This window comes from Podarcis raffonei, chromosome 2 (genome assembly GCF_027172205.1).
Source record: "Podarcis raffonei isolate rPodRaf1 chromosome 2, rPodRaf1.pri, whole genome shotgun sequence".
Taxonomy (NCBI): domain Eukaryota; kingdom Metazoa; phylum Chordata; class Lepidosauria; order Squamata; family Lacertidae; genus Podarcis; species Podarcis raffonei.
In genome coordinates, this window is record NC_070603.1 from 108,760,341 (window position 1) to 108,780,846 (window position 20,506).

The window sequence follows — 20,506 nt, forward strand, 5'->3', positions numbered from 1 at the left end:
ATTATTGCTGCTTTCAAGTATCGGCAAAGCCCAGCATTGAAAGAGGCCAACTCCTTCTCTCCCCTGTTCCCTCCAGCTTCAGGAAAGCGGCCTCTCACACTCATTACACTGCTATCCTAGTAGGGAGAGTGTTCACATGTCTCCATAATCCTCAACCCGTTGAAGCGCTTGGCTGCCATTTTCCCCAACTGCACAGAAGCGCCAAGCCCCGCCCCGCTCTGCTTTCTCCACCACAGCCTGGGCCTGTTAAGTCCTAAAGTCAGAGGGACACTTTTAGGAAGTATTAAGGGAATTGCCCAAAGCAAACTACGTGACAGATTTTTAGGCAGACCGTTGTAGCTTTCACGCGCTGGAAATGTATAAGCAAAGGAATCGGCAAGGAACTGTATACACAGGGGAGACTTGCAAAATATCCCCAGCAATCACCAAACATCGTATGGGTAAAAAAGCAACAAGCCACGAGCATCAATATTTCCATTGGAAAAACATTCGGGGAGGGTCGGATGAACAGAAAGCAGAGAGAAACACTATTTGTCCTTTCTTCTACAATATAAATATATTCTAACTCTGTTCCCCTCTCCCAGGACCCCACCCGCGCGCACTCGTTTCCCATTGGTTTAGAAATAGAATCCTTTTTGCTATTGGCCTGTTCATCTTCGACCAATCACAGCCAGCTCAAGAAACGTATAAAAGGCGCCCACTCCAAGCACCTGCAGTCTTTTCGTTCTTTCGTCCAGGTTGAAGTCGGGAGTTTCGGAAGATGTCGGGTCGCGGCAAGACAGGCGGGAAGGCACGAGCCAAGGCCAAGTCCCGTTCTTCCAGAGCCGGGCTGCAGTTTCCCGTGGGCAGAGTCCACCGGCTGCTGCGCAAGGGAAACTACGCCGAGCGCATCGGCGGCGGAGCGCCCGTTTATTTGGCCGCGGTGCTCGAGTACCTCAGCGCCGAGATCCTGGAGCTGGCCGGCAACGCAGCCAGGGACAACAAGAAGAGCCGCATCATCCCGCGCCACTTGCAGCTGGCGGTGCGCAACGATGAGGAATTGAACAAGCTACTGGGCGGTGTGACCATCGCGCAGGGCGGAGTCCTGCCCAACATCCACGCCGTCTTGCTGCCCAAGAAGACCGAAGCTCTGCATAGCGCGGCCGCCGCCAAGGCCGCGCCCAAGCCCGTCGCCAAGGCCGCCAAAGGCACCAAAGCGCCTCTCAAGCCCAGCACCGCGCCCGTCGCGGTCCAGTGAGGCCAAAAGGCCAAACAGCCCGGACCACGGCCGGCCACAAAATAAACAGACCCAAAGGCTCTTTTCAGAGCCACCCACAACGCTCCGAAAAGAACGGAAACACTGCGGTCCAAAGTAATGTTAAACCTCTGCGCTCTCTTGCTCGCACACTTCGCCCGTTGCTTCGAAAACGCCTTCCTATCATTTTACACCTTAAAAACACCTCGAGGCTGCTGCTCGTCACAAGCGGGAAGGCTGAAAACACATCCCGGCTTAACTTCGGTCCCATGGGAATGGAAATCGACCTTTTTGTGCCCATGATAGCTATTTCCTGGCACCCACAGCAGCACATCTATATAAGCACCGTGGCCAAAAAGGACTCGATGATCCCCTGCCTGGTGAAGCAGAGATACAGCCTGCAGCCAACAATTCTAGCAGCTATTCGCCTTTTTCTTTTGTAAACCAATTTATACCAAAAGACACTGATTCCATGGCTCTGCACTGTTCTCCACCTGCTACATAACGCTAGGACATTGGGGGATTTGCAAAAAGTTCTGAATCGTCTTTTTAAAAAGTATCAGCAGCAGCAATGCCAAAGCATTCAACACACCCAGCCCCTTTCCTAGGAAGCTGAAACAGTGACAGCTTGGAGTGAAACGGGGGGCGGGTTATGGGGTAATAATTTTGAAAAACAATAAAATAATTGGCAAAAAGAGGGGATTGTGGGGAAATACAATATCAGTTCTGGTGCAAAAAAACACAGGTAGCGCAGGTGCAATATATTGCCCTGCTTCCCCCTCTCCAGTGTTTCGAATCAGCATCCTATGAGAATCCAAAGATTCACCAAAGCAGAACGGACAAACTTATCTCTTTCTAAGGGGACCCATGTGTCTTATACTTTTCAGTGGTTTCATCTCTTCCCCACCCCTGTTAAAACTTTATTTTTCGTCTGAAATATGGCTGAGTGACATGCAGCTAGCCTGGCTAGTCTCTCTAGCAAGCCATACTACAGAGGAATAGTAAAATTTTCAAGTCCAATTCAGAGCCTTCAAGTACATCTGGGCTTCATATCTCAGCAGTATGAAGAATGGAAAGATCATGGATAGGCAAACTAAGGCCCGGGGGCGGATCTGGCCCAATCGCCCTCTCAATCCGGCCCGCGGAAGGTCCGGAAATCAGCATGCTTTTACATGAGTAGAATGTATGCTTTTATTTAAAATGCATCTCTGGGTTATTTGTGAGGCCTGCCTGGTGTTTTAACGTGAGTAGAATGTGTGCTTTTATTTAAAATGTATTTCTGGGTTATTTGTGGGGCATAAGAATTCGTTCATCCCCCCCCCCAAATAATCCGGTCCCCCACAAGATCTAAGGGACAGCGGACCAGCCCCCTGCTGAATAAGTTTGCTGACCCCTGGGAAAGATTATTTCCCCGGCAAAATCAACTGCCATGAAAGTGGTAATCAAACTACTGGAACTGGCATAAAAATGCCATTTTCCTTCCCTCGTAGTCCTGTTAAACACAGATTCTGCTGAACTATGTCCCCGAGGGCAGAAAATCGAGATCTTATTTCAGAGCCCAGATCCCCTATCAAGACCCACTTCAATTTCACCTATCATTTTGACAGATTCACAGCAACGCCCAGCGCCCACCCCGCGGAATTTTTGCTACCTCCCAGTAATGCCTCTCTGAGGCAAACCCCTCACAGCACAGTGCACAGACAACCGAATCAAAATACATTTAGGTAGGTAGAGATCCATGCTTCATGCACCTTCAATTTTATAACAGCACTAGGTGCGGATGCACGCTAGTTGGATCCTTCGTCAGATTTGCTTGAGTAATACGGAGCCCAGAGCAAATAAAAAAATAGGCTTCCTAAATATTTGGTGCCCTCCCATCACTTTCCGTTATGTGTATGCTCTCAAGTGCACTACATAATAGTTGTGGCAACTCCATATCCTTTCTCATTGGGGCTTAACTTTAAGTAGATACTTGTATAAATATAGGGATTTATATAGCAATCTGTATTAATGCTAGTTCCACATCTCCCAGATGTAGCATTCTATAAGCAGGTGGAAAACAGAGCAGAGCACTGGAGCCAGAGTCTTTTTGTGCAAGTTGGAATACAAAATAAAAAGTTGGAAAGCTACTAAGTATTCCTGGCTACAGGCTGCAACTGCAAATTTAGGGGATTAGGTTGTTGCTTAGTGCCCGGTTGGGGTTACGCAGTGCTTTTCACAGTACATGGGGTCCTAGAGCTCATACTGTGTTGTGGATGCCAGCAGAAAATAGCTGTTATTGGCTCAACAATCATGTGTAAGTGGGCAGCCAGATGAAAAGGTCTATTTCCATTTCCATGGGACTGAAGTTCGTAAAGCAAGCAAGGATGTGTATATAGACTTTCCACTTACGACCTGCAGCAGCCTCAAGGTGTTTTCAAGTAAGGCGTAAAATGATAGGGAGCCTTCACTTGGGAGGCGTTTTTCGAAGCAATGGGGAAAGTGTCCGAAGGAGCGCAGAGGTTTAACATTACTTTGGACCGCAGTGTTTCCGTTCTTTTCGGAGCGTTGTGGGTGGCTCTGAAAAGAGCCTTTGGGTCTGTTTATTTTGTGGCCGGCCGTGGTCCGGGCAGTTTGGCCTTTTGGCCTCACTGGACCGCGACGGGCGCGGTGCTGGGCTTGAGAGGCGCTTTGGTGCCTTTGGCGGCCTTGGCGACGGGCTTGGGCGCGGCCTTGGCGGCGGCCGCGCTATGCAGAGCTTCGGTCTTCTTGGGCAGCAAGACGGCGTGGATGTTGGGCAGGACTCCGCCCTGCGCGATGGTCACACCGCCCAGCAGCTTGTTCAGCTCCTCATCGTTGCGCACCGCCAGCTGCAAGTGGCGCGGGATGATGCGGCTCTTCTTGTTGTCCCTGGCTGCGTTGCCGGCCAGCTCCAGGATCTCGGCGCTGAGGTACTCGAGCACCGCGGCCAAATAAACGGGCGCTCCGCCGCCGATGCGCTCGGCGTAGTTTCCCTTGCGCAGCAGCCGGTGGACTCTGCCCACGGGAAACTGCAGCCCGGCTCTGGAAGAACGGGACTTGGCCTTGGCTCGTGCCTTCCCGCCCGTCTTGCCGCGACCCGACATCTTCCGAAACTCCCGACTTCAACCTGGACGAAAGAACGAAAGGAATGCAGGTGCTTCGAGTAGGCGCCTTTTATTCGTTTCTTGAGCTGGCTGTGATTGGTCGAAGATGAACAGGCCAATAGAAAAAAGGATTCTATTTCTGAACCAATGGGAAACGAGTGCGCGCGGGTGGGGTCCTGGGAGAAGGTGTCAGATTAATTTAGAATATATTTATATTGCAGAAGGAGGGCAAATAGTGCCTCTCTCTGCTTTCTCTTCATCCGACCCTTCCCGAATGTTTTTCTAATGGAAATATTGATGCTCGTGGCTTGTTGCTTTTTTACCCATACGATGTTTGGTGAGAGCTGGGGATATTTTGCAAGTTTTCTCTGCGCACAGGATAGAGTTTTTGCCGATTCCTTTGCTTATACTGTACATTTCCGGCACGGGAACCTACATATCATTGGGAACATATTAATTTAGAATATATTTAATGTAGACTGCCTCATTGGCTGTTTTCACGCAGCAACCCAAACCAATCCTTTGACGTTTCTGTTCCTTCCTGTTGGCTTCCACGCACTCGAGGTGGTTTGCAGTGATTAATAATCTCAGATAGGAGTTTATTATCTTTACTCCGATCAATCTCGTGTCCCTCGCGCTGTATGAAAGGCAAATATAATTGCGTACGGAAGTGGAATTAGAAATGGAAAGGAAAAATAAAATAAAACCCGGAGGCAATTTATAACGGCGACTACCAATGCAAAGACGACCGAGCAAAAACAAAAAAGGTTTCCTTAGCGAGATCATACTAGGGATGTATCATCTGGTAGTCCTATGAGTGGTATCGACTCGGGGATCGTGGATTTAGCTTTGCCATACCTTTGCACGTTTCAGTGCATGATTCCACAATACATTTATTAGGAGAAACCAAAATGTCACAAAACAACGAACAAGTTGTCGTGTTTACAAAGCTCTTCGTTATGTAAGAACAGCAAAGGCGAAGGGAGAGGCGGGAAAGCTGCCTTGATGTCAGCCTTTTTATGCACATACACAAACTCCGGTTTTGTTTACTAATCATCCTGATGAGTAATACACGTTGGATTCTTAAAAAGTAGGTTCTGATTGGTCTACAGCTTAGGTTATTAATTTAAGAATAAGTTAGTATCAAAGGTCAATGAATGCATATATTTAAGCTAGACTGTTCCCACTGAGTAAAGGACGGGATAAGTCCCAAGGGGGGCGGGAATCTGCCAACAAAACCTCACGCGTTAATTTGGACATCCAGGAACAGAAGGATTTTTTTGTGGTGTCAAAAATGTTTACACAAAAAGTGGGATGACTGAAAGGTGAAAGGAAGCCAGGATGTTCTGTGGTTCTATAGTACTGTGCGGATTTGGCACTTGGTAAATGAAAAAGACTTGATAGTGGATAGCAATATGAATACAATAATAGCTAGGGACAGTTTATGGCGATGGCTAATATGCTGGAATTGTCTGGAAAATACAGTGGCGCTTGGATCACATCTCAGTCTGGTCCTGATGTGAAGAGAACGCAGAAATTCCTAAAATTCTTTCGCTGCAACTGTAAAACCTTTGACTGCTACAGAAATTAACAAAAGCCATGCTCAATCTGCCTCTCTGACATTCGTTGGCAATAACCGCCCTGAGATCTTATGATGGACAGTATATAAATCGAATGAATGAATGAATAAAATAACGTAGATTTGAAATCTTTCTACAGGTTTCAGACTCTCAGTGAACTAACCAGGAACAATTTAAGGCTGCGCTTGTGAGAGAATCAAATCAGACGCACTATATACATACAGAGTAATCCTACTATTATTTCAATTTATTTAAAGAAAACAATCAAATTTAAAAATGAAACAATACACCCAAAATATAACACAAAGGCAGTTCAGTATGATATTCCTATTTCCTCAGATACCTGGAATAAGTTATATATCCTAGGTGTGTCCCACTGTATTCAGTGTCTTACAGGGAGGGCACACAATCTGTAAATTCTTAACATCTGTAAATTTAAAAAAATGTAAGATAAATGTGGGACTGCAGGGGAAAAAAAGCTTCTGCCATAATATACTTCTTAGTTTTTTTTAAGTTGCCATAAAGATTGCTGTGTTTGTGGCAACAGACAAGAACGTGGTTCCTCATCCACTTATAAGATAGGAGTAATTATTACTGAAAATGAAAAGTTTTGAAAAAGAATTTAAGTTCCTGAAAAGTAACCATGTCGGACAAGATTATATTTTAAAAGTAAATATTAAAATGCGATATCTCCTCAGATGTTATTTGTTGGTAACCTTCTTTTGCCTATGTGAACGTCAAAACTGATTAAATTTACAACGTCTCCCAGAAGTGTCTTTTTGAGCGGCGCAACTTTTCCCTCAGGCAGGCGAGCCGAGGTGCCGGGAAGGGAAAAAGGCGGGAAAATCTGAAGCGCTCGGCCGCCATTTCCCCCAACTGCTCAGGAGCATCAAGCCCCGCCCCCCTGCTTTCTCCTCCGCAGCCTGCGCCTATTTAGTCTTGGAGTCTAGAGGGGCACTTTAACGAAGTATGGCAGGGAATTGTCTAACGTAAACTCCGTAACAGGTTTCTTGGAGGACCGTTGTAGCTTTCACGCCCTGGAAATGTATAAGCAAAGGAATCGGCTAGAAACTCAATGCAGAGGGAAAACTTGCAAAATATCCCCAGCTCTCACCAAACATCATATGTGTAAAAAAAAAGCAAAAAAGCCAAAAGCATAAATATTTCCATTAGAAAAACATTCAGGAAGGGTCGGATGAACAGAAAGCAGAAAGAAACACTATTTGCCCTCCTACAATATAAATATATTCTAACTCTCTTCCCCTCTCCCTGGGCCCCACCCGCGCGCACTCGTTTCCCATTGGTTCAGAAATAGAATCCTTTTTTCTATTGGCCTGTTCATCTTCGACCAATCACAGCCAGCTCAAGAAATGTATAAAAGGCGCCTACTGCAAGCACCTGCAGTCTTTTCGTTATTTCGTCGAGAAAGAAGTCAGGGGCTTTGGAAGATGTCGGGTCGCGGCAAGACAGGCGGGAAGGCACGAGCCAAGGCCAAGTCCCGTTCTTCCAGAGCCGGGCTGCAGTTTCCCGTGGGCAGAGTCCATCGGCTGCTGCGCAAGGGAAACTACGCCGAGCGCATCGGCGGCGGAGCGCCCGTTTATTTGGCCGCGGTGCTCGAGTACCTCAGCGCCGAGATCCTGGAGCTGGCCGGCAACGCAGCCAGGGACAACAAGAAGAGTCGGATCGTCCCGCGCCACTTGCAGTTGGCGGTGCGCAACGATGAGGAGTTAAATAAGTTGCTGGGCGGTGTGACCATCGCGCAGGGCGGAGTCTTGCCCAACATCCATGCCGTCTTGCTGCCCAAGAAGACCGAAGCTCTGCATAGCGCGGCCGCCGCCAAGGCCGCGGCCAAACCCGTAACCAAGGCCGCCAAAGGGACCAAAATGGCCCTCAAGGCCAGCATCGCGCCCGTTGCAGTTCAGTAAGGAGCAAATGGCAAAAAGTCCTGCCGAGGGCGACCAAATATCCAGACCCAAAGGCTCTTTTCAGAGCCACCTACAACGCTCATGGAAGAACGAAACTACTCTTAAATTAAGGTGTTTGTTCGTTTGGCCCATTGATTTTTAAAACTCCTGGGAAATGAGGTTTCTGGGTCACGTTAGGCCATTTTTAAAATCACTTTTAAGCTGGTCCCATCCCTTGCTTTTGTTAGACACTTAAATTCCATGTGATCAGAAATCCCAACTTTTTATGTGACTCAGATTAGCAATTTTGGGGACCATGGCAGCTAATTTGTGCTTGCATGCACAATGAATCCATATGAGCAGCAGCACCCCATGTTTTAGGAAAAGGATTGCATTGCTCCAATGAGCCACTTACCTGATGATTTCCTATCTAGCTGTATGGTCAGATACAACCTGCAGCCAGTTATACTAGCAGCTTTCCAACTATTTTGTATACCAACTTGCACCAAAAGGCACTGCCTCCAGGGCCCTGCATTATTTTCCAACTGCTACATAATGCTAGTACACTTGGGGGATTTGCAAAGGATTCTGACTCACTTTGTAGCAGCAGCAAGGCCTCTCACCCTACCCCTTTCGCAGGTTGCTGAGACAAGTGACCGCTTGAAGTAAACGGGATTGTGGGGAAAGACAAGCTCTTCTGGTAGCAGAAATACACAGGTTGAACAAGTGTTATGGATTTCCCAGCCCCCAGCCTCAGGTCACTGTTTTGGATCAGCATCCTGTGAGAATCCAAAGATTCACCAAAACAGAACTGACAAACACCTCTGTCTAGGAGAAACCATGTGTCTTATACAGGTTGAATCTTTTAAAAGAGGCCCCATGGAACAGGTGTACGTGGTATTCACGGGGCCTCTTTTAAAGGACTCACCATGTACTTGTCAGTGGTTTCATTTCTTCCCCACCCCTGGGGGGGGTGGTCTAATAGCATAACACAAAAGCTCAGAGAAATATTTCAGCACTTTATTAATTTTTAGCTTTGGAGGAAAATGTACAACTTTTAAGATCTACAAACAATCCTATGAAAACATTGCCCAGTAAACAGCTTAACTCTAAAACTTAACTAGACTGGCTAGCCTCTCTAGTAAGTCGGTTGCCAGTCCGTAGCCTTTAAGTACATAATTTCATCTGGGCTCCATATCTCAGCAGCATGAATAATGGAAAGATTGTCTCCAGGCAGAGGGCCTTCTTGGTAGTGACACCCTCCCTTTAGATGTCAAGGAAATAAACAACTACAGTACCTGACATTTAGAAGACATCTGAAGGCAGCCCTGTTTTGGGAAGTTTTTAATGTCTGATGTTTTGTTGTATTTTTACTATTCTTCTGGGAGCTTTTCAGAGTGGCTGTGGAAATGCAGCCAGGTGGTTGGGGTATAAATAATAAAATTATTATTGTTGTTATTATTATTACTAGCAAAAGCACAATTTAGCCTTTGGGCATGCAGCCAGGGATCTTGAGCTGCTAACAGCTGTGTGGCTGGCAGAAACCAAAAAGGTCAAGCCTTTCCTATACAGTAGTATGGAAATTTTGTTGTTTAGTCGTTTAGTCGTGTCCGACTCTTCGTGACCCCATGGACCAGAGAATGCCAGGCACCTCTGTCCTCCACTGCCTCCCGCAGTTTGGTCAAACTCATACTGGTAACCTCGAAAACACTATCCAACCATCTCGTTCTTTGTCGCCCCCTTCTCCTTGTGCCCTCCATCTTTCCCAACATCAGGGTCTTCTCCAGGGAGTCTTCTCATGAGGTGGCCAAAGTACTGGAGCCTCAGCTTCACAATCTGTCCTTCCAGTGAGCACTCAGGGCTGATTTCCTTCAGAATGGACAGGTTTGATCTTCTTGCAGTCCATGGGACTCTCAAGAGTCTCCTCCAGCACCATAATTCATAAGCATCAATTCTTCGGCGATCAGCCTTCTTTATGGTCCAGCTCTCACTTCCATACATCACTACTGGGAAAACCATAGCTTTAACTATACAAACCTTTGTTGGCAAGGTGATATCTCTACTTCTTAAGATGCTGTCTAGGCCTGTCATTGCCCTTCTCCGTACTGCAAGAAATGCGTATGTGGTTGCCACCTAGTGGCCAAAAGGCAGAAGTATCTCTTTGGAAAAGTCAATACAAGCAGTTTTAAAAATTGCACCTGCAGTCCAGAATCACAGGCTCCTTAAGAATCTCTAGGCAGATGGGACAGGTGACCTCACTGTGGGATGTGGACTAGATCAGCTTTTGCCAATCTGGTGAGCCCTCCAGGTGTTTGGGGGCTGTAGCTCCCATCAGCTAAAGCCTCTGGAGGGCACCAGGTTGGCGAAAGCTGATCTAGTCCACATCCCATAGAGGCCAACAAGTCCGGACACAGACGGACTCCTAGCAATGGGCACTTACTGATCTACACAACAGAGCTTCCACTGTCATTTTGTCTATAACTGCTTGCAAAGACCTTGCGCAGAGTTGCTTGCCACACCTTTAAATACCCAAGACACCTAATCAGGACACAGGTGTGTCACCTGCCTGCTCTAAGGCAAAGTTAGAATCCCAGTGGCCACAGCTGGTAGCTTTCACTTTTGTTGTTGATCTGCAGCCATGAGCAGGAGATGTTTCATCCTCATTTGCTGGTTTCTGCACACTAGGCCGCTTTAAAGGGGCAGGAGCAGGCAGGTGTCTTTCACTGGACAGAAAACAATCCTAATAAACAAGGTGGATGGCAAAAGACAGGGAAGAAGCGGCCTCTATGGCAAAATAGGGAATATATGCAAATATTCCCATTATAATTGTATTTATAGAATTGTTTTGATTTCTACGTTGTACTGAAACTATGTTATGTAGTTGTGTGGTGTAAAGTGCTCTGTGGTCTTCTGATGGAAGGCTTGTAAATAATAATAATAATAATAATAATAATAATAATAATAGCAGATAAGAAAGTGAAGTTTATGTGTCTGAATTAGCTCCTCCACAGGCAAAAAACTCAACAGGTATGGCTTTCCCATCTCTGCATTACCATGTTGAAAAACAGCACCTTCTGTACAAGGGTTTTCAGCTCAAACCCAGATGAAAAGATTTTTGGGATACTGCCAGGGAGACATGGGTCCATCTGAGCCCCCAAGCCAGCTGCTGGACGATCCATCGATCTCCCGTAGACACACAGTATCAGCAATTAGCGACACGAAGCCTCAGAAACAGTATTCCACATTCTTAGGCTGGTGCACACTCTGTCAGCAGAATTCACACAGCGAGAGATGCACAGCAGGAGAGCATATTTACAGTTTATTTAGCGTTGGTCAGAACAAAGAAAAACATGACTGCCTGCATCGGTATGCTCAGGCAACAAGAAGAAAACGAAAGCAACTGAAAACATAAACATCCTGTGAACAGGAAATACGCAGACTCTGTGACTCACAAAGCCTGCTCCCTTTTAAGGTGGAACGGAAATATCCTAACAAAGATAACCAAATGCAGCAACCCTATCTAGGTGTCAGCATAGCTTAGTCTGCCTCAAGTTCCGCCCCCAGAGTTTCATGGCTGAGTGGGGATTTGAACCCTGGTCTCCCAAGTCTAACTCTAACCACTACACCACACTGGCCTTCTGCCTTTTCCTCTTCCCATATTTTCTATACATCCATTTCAGCTTTCCCCTCATTCCCCCCCTCCGCTTTTCATAATGATCATAAGGGGTGCCTCTTTTAAGGGAGATGTGGGACAGATATTACTTTACCTCAATGGGATTTCAGTGCGGGGAGAGGTATAAATGGTCTGCCCCCTTAGTTCCAGACACCTGGGAGACCCCAAAGGAATGGAGCCCTGGGCAACGAGAGCTCACAACTTTGAGTACATTTTAATAAGGATAATTCTAAACATTTATACAGCACTACAAATTGCTGAAAACACACCAATACGTTCTCTTAGCAATTCTTACGACACTGTGAGGTAGGTTGGAATATTAGGGTCCCCACATTAATTTTTATGTGTGATGGGGAGGGGGTTAAGGGAGGAGAAAATGAGTCAATGGAACTTCATTTTGACTTTAAATGTAATTGATAATGGTGAGGTAATACATCCTGGGTATATGTGAAGTTAATCTAATCCAACCCCTAATTAAACAGATTTGTTCCTGCCACATGGGCCTCTGTGATTGGTGGCACAGTATCTATCTGTGGAAAAAAAGTTTGACAATTGCAGGTGAAGTTAGGAGTGAAGCCTTGAGAGACTCTACTTTGGGAATATCGAGGGGGGGCATTGATTGCCACAGATTGGTTGCCCTCCCCCCTCCCTCCCTTCCCCCAATTTGCTTCCTCAGCTTTATATAATTACAGTTGTACCTCGGGTTACAGAGGCTTCAGGTTACATACGCTTCAGGTTACAGACTCCGCTAACCCAGAAATATTACCTCAGGTTAAGAACTTTGCTTCAGGATGAGAATAGAAATCGTGCTCTGGCGGCAGCAGGAGGCCCCATTAGCTAAAGTGGTACCTCAGGTTAAGAACAGTTTTAGGTTAAGAACGGACCTCCGGAACTAATTAAGTTTTTAACCCGAGGTACCACTGTATAGGAATATTCAGGCTGTACAATGGTACCTTGGTTCTCAAATGCCTTGGTTCCCAAAGGCTGAAAACCCAGAAGTAAGTGTTCCGGTTTTCAAACTTGTTTTGGCAGCCGAACGGCTGATGTGGCTGTTGGCTATTATTTTGGGGCGCTTGCACCAATCAGAAACTGCACCGTGGTTTTCAAACATTTCAGAAGTCAAACGGAATTCCGGAACAGATTATGTTTGGCGCTTTTGTTTTGCTATTTATTTTGCATTTTTGTTTTGGAGGCATTTTCAGTTAATTTGTTTTTTTGACTGTGTGGAACCCAATTCAGCTACTGATTGATTGACTGATTGTGTGACTGTGGAAATGGATAAAAAAACCTCATCCAATCAATGACTATCATCAGTGCAGGTAATAATTTTTTATTTATATAATTTACAATACTGTCTTATTTATTTTATAGTATACTGCATTGGTTATTGCTTTCATTTATGGATCAACGGTCTCATTAGATAGTAAAATTCATGTTAAATTGCTGTTTTAGGGGTTGTTTTTAAAAGTCTGGAACAGATTAATCTGTTCTGCATTACTTTCTAGGGGAAAACATGCCTTGTTTTTGGAACGCTTTGGTTTTGGAACAGACTTCCGAAACGTATTAAGTTTGAGAACCAAAGTATCACTGTACTCGTATTCAAACCTTTCACATACATCCTTTTGCAATTCTTACAACAAGCCTGCAAGGTAGGTCAGTTTTATTATCTGAGGGCTGCAAATGGTGGAGGTGAGAGAGACAGAGAGAGAAGCTTGTCTAGGATACCTGAGTGGACTCATTACAAGAGAGGAGGAGGCAGCTCGCAAATTCATAGCACAAGTGTTCAGCCATTATGCCACGATATCGCTTCCCTTTACATGAGAGCCAGCTGGGACCCATGTACAGTGGTGCCCCGCAAGACGAACGCCTCGCAAGACGGAAAACCCGCTAGACGAAAGGGTTTTCCGTTTTGGAGGCGCTTCGCAAAACGAATTTCCCTATGGGCTTCCTTCGCAAGACGAAAGCCCATAGGGAAATCTCCGGGACAGTGGGGAAGCGCAACGCGTCTTCCCCACTGTCCTCGGACCTCCTCCGAAGGCTGGCGGTGGGGCGGAGAGACCTCCTCCCGCCGCCAGCCTTCGGATGGCTGCTCCGAAGGCTGGCGGTGGGGCGGAGAGACCTCCTCCCGCCGCCAGGCTTCAGAAGGCTCCTCCGAAGGCTGGCGGTGGGGCGGAGAGACCTCCTCCCGCCGCCAGCCTTCGGAAGGCTGCTCCAAAGGCTGGCGGCGGGAGGAGGTCTCTCCGCCCCACCGCCAGCCTTCGGATGGCTGTCCTGAAGACTTGCGGTGGGAGGAGGGTTTTCCTTCCCACCGCCAACATTCAGAATGCTGTTCTGAATGTTGGCGGTGGGGAGGAAAAACCCTCCTCCCACCGCAAGCCCCGGGAACAGAGGAGAAGCGCTGCGCGCCTTCCCCTCTGTTCCCGTACCTGTCCTGAAGGCTTGCGGTGGGGAGAAAAGCCCTTCTCCGCACCGCCAGCCTGGCAAGCGGTCTCCATAGGAACGCATTAATTGATTTTCAATGCATTCCTATGGGAAACCGTGCTTCGCAAGACAAAAAACTCGCAAGAAGAAAAAACTCGCGGAACGAATTAATTTCGTCTTGCGAGGCACCACTGTATTTCATAGCTGCCGTCAAAAAAGGTCATTTATTTTTATTTCATACGGGGACAGAAGAGATGGTCTCTTCTTATTTATTTATTTATTTATTTATTTATTATTTATTTATTGAATTTATATACCGTCCTACACCCGGAGGTCTCACAGCAAAGATCACAATGTATAAAATCAAAATAAAAACAATGACCCAATAACACCTGCCCAAAAAAGAGCCGCATTTAAAAAGGGTATAGGGTGTTGATCAGTTCAACAAAAGGAACAATTTTGGCTGGCGCCTAAAAGTGCATAATGAAGGCGCCAGGCGAACTTCCCTGGGGAGAGCATTCCACAGACGAGGAGTCACTGCAGAGAAGGCCCCGTTCTTTCCAAGACCTGCCATAAAGGTTCCTTTAGGGGAAAGCAACAGATTCAGTCTGACTTCCCCCACTCTCTCCTTTCCATGTACGTGCTCAAAAGATCCCTGATCTCCCGCGCTCGGGGGTTGGTCGCGTACACCGGCTGCCTCTCCGGCTGCTGGTAAGACCGCGAGACGGACCTCACCACTTCCTGCCAGCCTTCCTGGAGAGGCTCGCCTCTGGTCTCGCAAATGTTGTGCAGGATGCAGCAGGCCACGATCACCCGGGGGGCGTAGCGCTCCCTCACATCCAGGCGGGAGAGTAGGCACCGCCAGCGGCCCCGGAGGCGCTCGAAGGCGGACTCTGCTACGGCGTGGCAGCGGCCGAGGGCGTCGTTGAACCGCTGCTGGCGGGCATCCAAGTGCCCGCCGTACGGAGTCATCAGCCAGGCCAGCAGCGGGTAAGCGGGGTCTCCGAGGATCACCGGCTTCAGCTGCTCGCCCCCCACGTCCACGGTCACGGCGGGACCAAAGGTGCCTTGGTTCATGGCGCGGAAGATGGGCGAGCCACGGAAAATCCGGGCTCCGGGAAGCTTCCCGGAGCGCCCCGCGTAGACATCCGTGAACCTGCCTCTGTGGTCCACCAGTACCTGTAGGACCATGGAGTAGTAGCCTTTGCTGTTGATGTACTCGGTGGCTTTGTGCGCCGGGGCGATGATGGGGATGTGGGTGGCGTCGAGGACCCCGATGCAGTGCGGGAAGCCCTTGGCAGCAAAGCCTTCCATCACCTCCTGGGCACCGGCCAGGTGGACCACATGGTGGTAGACGTCGTAGAGCGCTTGGCAGACTTCCATGACGATCCTGGAGACTGTGGAGCGGCCCACCCCAAAGCACTCGGCCACCGAGCGATAGCTATCCGGGGTGGCCAGCTTCCAGACGGCGATGGCCAGCTGCTTCTCGACGGTGATCGGAGCGCGCATGTTGGTGGTCTGCCGCTCGAGGACGGGCCTCAGCCGGTCGCACAGCTCCGTGAAAGTCCTCCTGCTCATGCGGAAGTTCTCTTGCCAGAGATGGTCGTCCCAGTGGGGCAGAACCACCTTCTCCCACCATTCGGAGCGGCCCGGTTGCACCCAGAAGGCCCTCTCCATGATGTAGAGCTCGTCGATCAGGCCGGCTAGGACGGCCGGCGACTGGAAGAGGCACGAGCACATCATGGCCTTCAGAGAGTCGATGCTCGATTCCACCACCGCCCGGAGGCGCACCGACGCGGCCGTCTCCACCATCTCCTCCAGCTCGGCCAGGTCGTCGCGCCCTCGCGGCAGAAGCTTCCGGCGTGTCGCCAGCCGTGCAAAAATGCGTGACTGGATCCCCGCGACGGTCGTGATGGCAGCCACAGCAGCTGTTGCGGCGGCGAGAGCAGCTGACGCCGTCTGATCGCCTTCTGGAGAAAAGGAAAGACAAGAGAGGTCGTTTTGGGAACACCAGAAAGGAGCTGCTTTGTACCAGGGCAGATTCTGGTGATGGAATCTGGTAGGCAATGGGTCTCAGGAACCTCAGTGGGGAAAAGCCTTGCACCACTTTCGGCTGAGCAGGAGATGCTTGAGGCTGAAGGTGCAGGCCAAGTAGTCTCTCTCCAGCTGAGCTGCTATCCTCCTCATTGCCAGAAATGGATGTTACTTTCATTTTAGGTCAGGTGGGGCTGCTGAGTGGCATTTGTTTATTTATATGAAAGGCGCCCTATGGCTTGCAACTCAATAGAAATGGTCGCCTCATTCTACAAGTGGACCTTATCCTGCTGATATTAGGTGGGGCCTATAAAAGAAAGGGCTTTTTCACACAGTGCATGGGTTTTTAAAAAATGATTTTCAGTTTTATACATTTCAATAATTTTACAATCCTTCTAAAACTCGACTTCCTTTCTGCGGTTTCTTAAATTTATTTTAAATATTTCCTGCATATCCAAATTAACTCAATTTACTCATCTATTTTAAATATGTACTCTTATAAAACTGCAGGTTATTACAACAACCCTGCCAGTGTTCTTACCTGTTTACAGTTCGCTTGTAAATATCCAATAAACCATTTCCATTCTTTTATAAAAAGTTTATCTTGATTCTTTATTTTTCTGATAAGTTTGGCCATTTCTGCATATTCCATAAGTTTTTGCACCCATTCTTCTTTCGCTGGGACTTCTGCTTCTTTCCAATTTTGGAGCAAGTAACATTCTTGCCGCTGCAGTCTCAGCGCATGGTTAAACTGTGAGTCAAACGTTTTGGCTCCGAAATGCAGCAAACCCAGAAGAGCTTGTTCCGGTTTGCGAACATTCTTTGGAACCCAAACGTCCGATGGGGCTTCTGATTGGCTGCAGGAGCTTCCTACAGCCAATCGGAAACCACGTCTTGGTTTTCGAACGTTTTGGAAGTCGAATGGACTGCGGAACGGATTCTGTTTGACTTCTGAGGAACGACTGTACTTCAAAAGGCAGCCTCTTAGGCGCACCAGACAGAAGGGACCCTAAGGCCAGCAAGCACATCCACCTTTCACCTGAGGAAATCAAACTTTTGACTCACATGGTTGCCATTGATATACTCTTCCATTTTGTTTTTCTATAGGAGTCCTTACCTGAGCTGGTATTCCTTGGTACCTCCTCTTTCTTAGGGTCCTGGGGGTCCAGGTTCCATGCTTCTTCTTCTCTCTCCATCCTCAACCTCACCTTAGGCTTTAAGAAAGGAAAACCTAATCAGGAAAGAGAAGCCAGAACAAAGGCAACCACCAGGGGCTGGCAGATTCCAACAAGGCCTGCCGCTCCTACTGTGGCAAGATGCTGCCTTTACAAGATGAGAAGCTCCAAAGATTATAATCATCCAAGCATGTGCTGAGCAGAGTAGGTTCTGAAGCAGATTTTTGTAGGATCATAGAGTTGGAAGGAGGAACGCGGGTGGCGCTGTGGGTTAAACCACAGAGCCTAGGACTTGCCGATCAGAAGGTCGGCGGTTCAAATCCCCGCAACAGTGGTGAGCTTCCGTTGCTCAGTCCCTGCTCCTGCCAACCTAGCAGTTCAAAAGCACGTCAAAGTGCAAGTAGATAAATAGGTACCGCTCCGGCGGGAAGGTAAACAGCGTTTCCATGCACTGCTCTGGTTCGCCAGAAGCGGCTTAGTCATGCTGGCCACGTGACCCAGAAGCTGTACGCCAGCTCCCTCGGCCAATCAAGCGAGATGAGCGCCGCAACCCCAGAGTCGGTCATGACTGGACCTAATGGTCAGAGGTCCCTTTACCTTTAGAGTTGGAAGGGACCTCAAACGTCATCCAGTTGGTGGAGCATGAGACTCTTAATCTCAGGGTCGTGGGTTCGAGCAAAAGAATCCTGCATTGCAGGGGGTTGGACTAGATGACCCGCGTGGTCCCTTTCCAACTCTACCATTCTAATGCAGGAATTACAGCTTGGTTTCCTGGTAGAGCTGGAAAAGCTCCAGAAAAACGCAACCAAAATTATCAAGAAGCTGGAGACACTCACATACTCCGTATGACCATACTGAGCAGGGGCAATGTCTGACAGACTTGGGCATCAGAGCGGATCTACCCAGGGCTCTGAACAGTGCCAGGCATTGTGGCTTATCCACCATTTTAATGCCCACCAGACCCCCACAGAAACACCACATCCCCATCCGTACTGTACATTGAAAGCAGTATCATTCTGCTCAAAAAAAGGTCATGGCTTCCCACAAAGAATTCTGGGAAATGTAGTTCGTTAAAGGTGCTGAGGGTCATTGCATGTCTCTGACGACCAGTCGCTGGGAACTGCAGTGAGGCAGAGTACCGTTGTGCTCATGTCCTGCTGGCAAACCTTCCCACAGGCCACGGGGCGAACAGGATACAGTGATACCTCGGGTTAAGAACTTAATTAGTTCCAGAGGTCCGTTCTTAACCTGAAACTGTTTTTAACCTGAAGCACCACTTTAGCCAATGGGGCCTCCTGCTGCTGCCGCGCCGCCGGAGCACGATTTCTGTTCTCATCCTGAAGCAAAGTTCTTAACCTGAAGCACTATTTCTGGGTTAGCGGAGTCTGTAACCTGAAGCGTATGTAACCTGAGGTACCACTGTACTGGTCTGGATGGGCCATTGGCCTAGTGAGGCAAGTAGGAGATCCCTATTCCACTCGCAGAGCTACCAGAGTTCCCTGGGGTTAAATAACACTGTTCCCAGTTCCCAGCATTCTTTGGGGGGAAGCCACGGCCTTTAAAGTGGCATGACGCTGGTTTAATGGTATAGTGCAGAAGATGTCTGTGTTGGACCCACTTCCAGGAAATTGTGGAGGCTGCTGCCAACTTAAAATAGTGACCCTTAAACAGTGAGTCTTGCTGCACTCATTGGCACTTGCTCCAAAGGAAACATGCGCAGGATTGGGCTGGGATTGGGGGAGGTGGCCATTGCTCTGTGGTGGAGGTAGTCTTAGGTTTAATCCCAGGCACCTCAGGATTTCAGGTAGCTAGCCTGAGAAGGCTTAGGGCAGGCATCCCCAAACTCGGCCCTCCAAATGTTTTGGGACTACAACTCCCATCATCCCTAGCTAACAGGACCAGTGGTCAGGGATGATGGGAACTGTAGTCCCCAAACATCTGGAGGGCCGAGTTTGGGGATGCCTGGCTTAGGACCTGCCTATGGCAGGGATGGGGGGGTGGATAGCTGGGGGCAACATTGCCCACCATGCCTGGTCAGTAGCTACATTGCCTGTGGCTGATGGGATCTGGAGTCCCACACTGCCAGGAGAGCCACAGGGCTTCCTTTCCTGACTTGGGAGACTCGCCATTGGGTGGAGCTGCAGACAATGTATGGCTAAATCAGAGGCAGGCAGTCTTCAGGTTTGTCTGATATCCTATTTATTTTTACCTAGAAAACCAAGATTTTCCAACCAGGGCCAGATGCAAAAGGCATACCTCCAGGGCGGGGTTTTCCCAAATGCGGGTGTCTGTTTTTTTGGACTACAACCCCCATCATCCTTAGCTAGCAGGACCAGGGGTCAGGGATGATGGGAACTGTAGTCCAGAAACAGCTGCAGACCCAAGTTTGGGAAACGTTGCTCTAGGGCAAGGACAGCCTGTGTGGTGATTCAAACTACGACTCCCAGAAGCCGCATCCTGCATTGCCAAAGGTCGGGGAGGATGGGAGCTATAACCCAAAACCACTTAAGGGCGCCGGTGGAGTTACCTCGTGTTTTTGAGCAGCAATAATTTATTTCCAGGGCCAGAAATGAATTGAGCCGTAGCTGAATTTCACGCGGAAGTCTATTCCTGATTAGGGATTTTTCCCCCCATTTCAGGAATTTATGTTTAGGTGGAGAACATCATTTCTTCACTGCTGATGGGACGACTGAGCGCTGGAAGCCCTTGCCGATCTACTGCAAACCATCCAGATCTCAGCAGATCTCGAGCCAACTTCCGCCTACCGGATTCCCACTTGATCCAGCCTTGTCGGCGTCTTCCTTACACCATCCTCCCGTTTGCATTCAGAGAGGCGCCAGGTTCCTTTATCGCAGGCTGCGGACCAGAATAATCATCTTGCTTGGTCGCTCCATCTGGGAGATGAAAAGATCTCACATTCCCCCCCAGGATCGGATCGGCTCTCCGGGCAAAGTTGGGTTTCTAAAATCCGCCCCGCACGATTCCTCCGCCTTGTAAGCAGCAGAGGACACTGGGATCTACTGGGGTCCCCCGCTTCCTGGAAGTCTCGCGGATTCTGCAAATGCAGGCAGAAAACGCGCGTGCAGCGTGCAAGGAGAGAGACGAATCCAGGATCGGCAGCAAACCCTCCCCCGACAGCCACGGGACCGAGGAGATCCTCTTCCTGTGGCGGCTGCGCCTGAAGATCTCTTACGTGTCAGCTCCCCTCAGGGTCCTAAAGCCTGCCTACTCCCGGGAGTTGTTATTCTGGGTCGGCTTCTTCACCAAGATTGTGCCTGCGATGCAGTTTTTGCTTCCCTTAGGCATCATGACTGTGCCCTGGCACCAGGGGGTGACCCCGCCGCCGTGGGTGCCCGGGGCCGTGGGTGCCATGCAGCATGC

General features: G+C 48.6%; 4 protein-coding genes across 6 annotated transcripts; 2 read left to right on the top strand and 2 right to left on the bottom strand.

Annotated features, from left to right (window-relative positions):
• The first annotated feature begins 747 nt into the window (after positions 1–747).
• On the top strand, positions 748–1,278 carry LOC128408958 (histone H2A-like). The gene has a single exon (XM_053379048.1). The coding sequence runs from the start codon at positions 761–763 to the stop codon at positions 1,235–1,237; it is 477 nt and encodes a 158-aa protein (XP_053235023.1). The 5' UTR covers positions 748–760; the 3' UTR covers positions 1,238–1,278.
• A 2,546-nt stretch (positions 1,279–3,824) lies between these two features.
• Positions 3,825–4,345, bottom strand: LOC128408956 (histone H2A-like). The gene has a single exon (XM_053379047.1). The coding sequence runs from the start codon at positions 4,336–4,338 to the stop codon at positions 3,862–3,864; it is 477 nt and encodes a 158-aa protein (XP_053235022.1). The 5' UTR covers positions 4,339–4,345; the 3' UTR covers positions 3,825–3,861.
• A 2,967-nt stretch (positions 4,346–7,312) lies between these two features.
• Positions 7,313–7,936, top strand: LOC128408955 (histone H2A-like). Its single transcript, XM_053379046.1, has one exon. The coding sequence runs from the start codon at positions 7,367–7,369 to the stop codon at positions 7,841–7,843; it is 477 nt and encodes a 158-aa protein (XP_053235021.1). The 5' UTR covers positions 7,313–7,366; the 3' UTR covers positions 7,844–7,936.
• A 6,259-nt stretch (positions 7,937–14,195) lies between these two features.
• Positions 14,196–20,506, bottom strand: LOC128408904 (uncharacterized). 3 transcript variants are annotated; one of them, XM_053378948.1, is made up of 3 exons: positions 19,891–20,506; positions 17,068–17,164; positions 14,196–15,886 (listed from the first exon to the last, which is right to left on the bottom strand). In XM_053378948.1, exons 1-3 carry the CDS (start codon positions 19,948–19,950, stop codon positions 14,520–14,522), a joined length of 1,524 nt encoding a protein of 507 aa, XP_053234923.1. In that variant the 5' UTR covers positions 19,951–20,506; the 3' UTR covers positions 14,196–14,519. The 3 variants fall into 3 exon arrangements, with proteins under 3 accessions (XP_053234923.1, XP_053234926.1, XP_053234925.1); XM_053378951.1 differs by having other exon boundaries at positions 17,068–17,181; positions 19,653–20,505; XM_053378950.1 differs by having other exon boundaries at positions 19,653–20,503.

Coding starts and splice junctions, on each gene's coding strand:
- LOC128408958 (XM_053379048.1), top strand. CDS start 761: ATGTCGGGTCGCGGCAAGACAGGCGGGAAGGCACGAGCCAAGGCCAAG.
- LOC128408956 (XM_053379047.1), bottom strand. CDS start 4,338: ATGTCGGGTCGCGGCAAGACGGGCGGGAAGGCACGAGCCAAGGCCAAG.
- LOC128408955 (XM_053379046.1), top strand. CDS start 7,367: ATGTCGGGTCGCGGCAAGACAGGCGGGAAGGCACGAGCCAAGGCCAAG.
- LOC128408904 (XM_053378948.1), bottom strand. CDS start 19,950: ATGCAAACGGGAGGATGGTGTAAGGAAGACGCCGACAAGGCTGGATCA. Junction 17,165..19,890: donor CTGGATCAAGTGGGAATCCG/GTAGGCGGAAGT, acceptor CCTTTCTTAAAG/CCTAAGGTGAGGTTGAGGAT. Junction 15,887..17,067: donor ACCAAGGAATACCAGCTCAG/GTAAGGACTCCT, acceptor CCTTTTCTCCAG/AAGGCGATCAGACGGCGTCA.